General features: G+C 45.5%; 1 protein-coding gene across 1 annotated transcript; it reads right to left on the minus strand.

Moving 5' to 3' along the window:
* Positions 1–234: 234 nt before the first annotated feature.
* LOC120104807 (PRA1 family protein F3-like) lies at positions 235–1,573 on the minus strand. The gene has a single exon (XM_039116598.1). It carries the CDS (start codon positions 1,328–1,330, stop codon positions 686–688), a length of 645 nt encoding a protein of 214 aa, XP_038972526.1. The 5' UTR covers positions 1,331–1,573; the 3' UTR covers positions 235–685.
* Between the last annotated feature and the right edge of the window lie 1,817 nt (positions 1,574–3,390).

Consider the following 3,390-nt stretch of genomic DNA (forward strand, 5'->3'; position numbering starts at 1 on the left):
TGGAAAACAAAGACTAGATACATTTATACAGATCCATAAGCTTTCATAAGAACAATCAATATTAATGTCAGAATTTTGGGTGGTATCCTGGTAAAAAAAAAAAATTGTGAAGAAACATATAGAAAAAAAAAATAGAATCTTTCATCAAGACATAGCAATTTAAAAAGCAAATTGTATCATTCAATGGTATAGGAAAAACTATGAAATGTAATTCAACATGGAACTGAAGACAAATTTGGTAGTCATGTTGGGAAATTATATCCAACATTCATTAATAATGTGGTCTTACCACCAGAAAGATTGTTACTTTCTTTTAATATTACAACCAATCCCACCAAAGCATTTAAAGAGAACAGTTGTAAAGAATTAACGACAAAGGGAAAGAAACGATTATAAATATGGAGTAAGACCTTATTTGGATCCAATCTGACCCAAACCTCTGTTTTCCTGAGCAAGTGCAATGCAGGTTAGGAACATCGGTCTCCTCTACAAGCCAAGAAATGATAGCAAGCAGCCAAGCCCATCAACGCTCCCAGCGAACAGCAAAAACACAATCCAATCACAGCCATTTAATCTAAACCATCAACAAATAATTGACACCAAATCTTCAAGGAACAACCGTCCTATCCTCTCGCCCTCCATCGTTCAACGAATGGACCCTAATTCCAGCCTTAATCACATCATATTAGACCACGCGAATGTCGGCCTGCCGCACCACCCGCCGGCTTCCGGCCACCGACAGCAAGCCACATCTGGCGGCTTCCTGCTCGTCAAGAAACAGATCGTCGGTGGTCCTAAAGACCGCATGGATCCCGACGATCGCAAGTCCGACCATGATGGACGCGAGGAGGTTCCACGCGACGTCGGTTACGACGAGGGCGACGACGGTGATGACGGAGAGGGCGGTCAGGACGGTGCCTTCGTCGATGGCGCGGCCGAAGAGGACAAGCGGCCTGTCGTGGGAGGAGTAGAGGAAGAACCAGGCGACGGAGAGGGCGACGAAGGCGATCAGGGAGGGCGGGTGCCAGATGAGGCTGAGGAAGACGGCAAGGAGGATGACGATGGTGTAGTTGGCGCGGAAGTAGGCGATGTTGCGGCGGAGACGGGAGGCGGCATCGCCGGCGGCGAGGGGGCGGTGGACGGCCGCAGGGTCGAGGAGCTCCCACCACGGTCGCCGGGCGGCGATCAGGGACTGGCCCTGCTCCCTAAAGCGGGATATCATCTCGGTGGCGCGGGAGAAGGCCGAGGCCTTCGGCGCCGCCGCCGACGGCGGCGAAGAGGCCGCGGCGGTGTGGATGGTGCCGTAGCCGGAAGGCGAGGTGGTCTTCATCTCGAGAACCCTAAGAGGAGGAAGGGAATCGCCGAGGGAAACGTTTCCCTCCGGCGAGCCGTTAACAAGCTTCTGGGTTCTTTCCCTTTTCCCGCCCTACCCAGAGGAGAGAGGAGGAAGGTATATGCGACGACGGAGAAATGGTAGCAAGATAAACATCTACAGACACTCAGAAAAGAACCCCGAAAAGAACCCAAGAGACGTTACTTCGCAGAGTTCATATCTGATGGCTTATGTACAACGTCTTGGAGTAGTCACATGAATAGTATAAAGAGTTTTTTTTTTTTTTTTTCTCTTAAAACAGGTGCATCAAACAGTACGTGTGTACGTGTATGAATACACCCAATAAGATCAAAATACAGTAACTCATGGAGTGCCAATGGCAATAGTATAAAGAGTTTGGTGGGTGTAATAATGAAGAGGGCCGATGCGAGGGTGTGGACCGGGATTAAGGGCGTTAATTACGATATAGTGAGGTTGGGCCGTTTGTTTTGGTGTCTTAATTAGTTCTTTTTTCCCGCTTGGGAGATGTTTTGGGGCCGGAAGAAGAAGATTGACTGCGACGTGTTGGAAGTGGGTTGGTGCTTTTGTGCCATATTGCATGGAGCCCCTTTACGTATTCATGTTGAGCTACGCACTAGTACTATTTTTACTTTCTCCGCGTCCGATTAGGGCCGGTCACGGGCGCAGTGAAACTGAAACGTTTGGTCCAGCGTGGCCTTGTTCGGAGATCGGCCAGGAGAGGTAAAGAAGTGGACTCGGAAATAAGATATTGGAAATTTTTATTTTTCGGGTGTTCAATGGCAATAGGTTGATTGTTTTGCTTTGCGACTTTCAAAAAGAAAAAAAAAATCTGAGGGTTGTTTTATTGATTAGAGGTTGCTATAGTGGCATGTGCATTAGAGGCTACATGTCCTTGTTAGATGTATGCCCTAAAAGCCAATCTGGCTGACACATTGTTAATTCTAGGGACATAATTTTGTACTTGACTATTTATTATTGAATAAATAAAAGGCATCTTTTCATTCATATTAATTATGTGTCTATGAATCGTCCAAGAAATTAATAAGATGATGATACATATTCTCAAGAGTTGAGAATTTGAGCCATGTATCATTGGTGATTAATTTCTAAATGCTCCTGATCAATGGATCATCACGAGGACGGTGATCGATCCGATCAGTGCACAGATCACTTTCCTTCTGGATGGACGAGACTTGAGTCCACAGTGTAGGGACACTGAAGTGATAGTGCAGGTGCTTGTTAGAGAACAAGGGTACTGAGCGTGACCAAGACAAGAAGTTACTTGGACGTCTATCCACTCGTCAGTGACTTGCTTGATGTTGCAGTAGTATGACTGGTCCTTTGACCTGCGGTGCTTCGGCTACTCACAGTGAGGTTATTGTAGTTTGACTACACGTATACATGGTCTCTAGTCATATGGGTCCTTGTAGTGTAGATTGGCTGCAGTAAATTCACTGTAGGAGTAGGGTATGTACTTACATGGAATCTATCGACCTTGATAGAAGAGGAGTGATCCTATGTGATTTGTTAGACTGAGTTCTAAGACCTTGGCCAGGACAGTAATATAAAGTGGAGAAAGAGTTTTCCACTATCGAACTCGAGTCAAATAAATCTTGACATATAACAGACGAAGAGGTTTGACGAGTTATTCATGACCTCCGTCCTGTAGGGATCCACGATAGAAGGACTGTATCACATGATAACTGCACCTAGAGGTTCATCATTCTATTCTGCTGGGTAGCCACTACATGCTGCTAGGTGTCACTGGTGGATGGTGGGACTCATAGGGATTATCTCGATGATCGATAAGCCCTAATGAGTAGAGTTGGAATCGTTCCGACCTATTGAAAGGAGTTTTCAATGATATTGTGATAGAGATCACAATATATCTCACTACCAGTCAGAGTAGAACCTATGGAGTCACACACACTAGAGGCATTGACCGATCTGATGGTTGAATCGTGATTAGGAATCACAAGTAATCAATTCGATTGATAATAAGCTGAAGAAGGAACAAAGAGAATTAATTAATTGGA

Source organism: Phoenix dactylifera, unplaced genomic scaffold (assembly GCF_009389715.1).
Source record: "Phoenix dactylifera cultivar Barhee BC4 unplaced genomic scaffold, palm_55x_up_171113_PBpolish2nd_filt_p 000113F, whole genome shotgun sequence".
Classification (NCBI taxonomy): domain Eukaryota; kingdom Viridiplantae; phylum Streptophyta; class Magnoliopsida; order Arecales; family Arecaceae; genus Phoenix; species Phoenix dactylifera.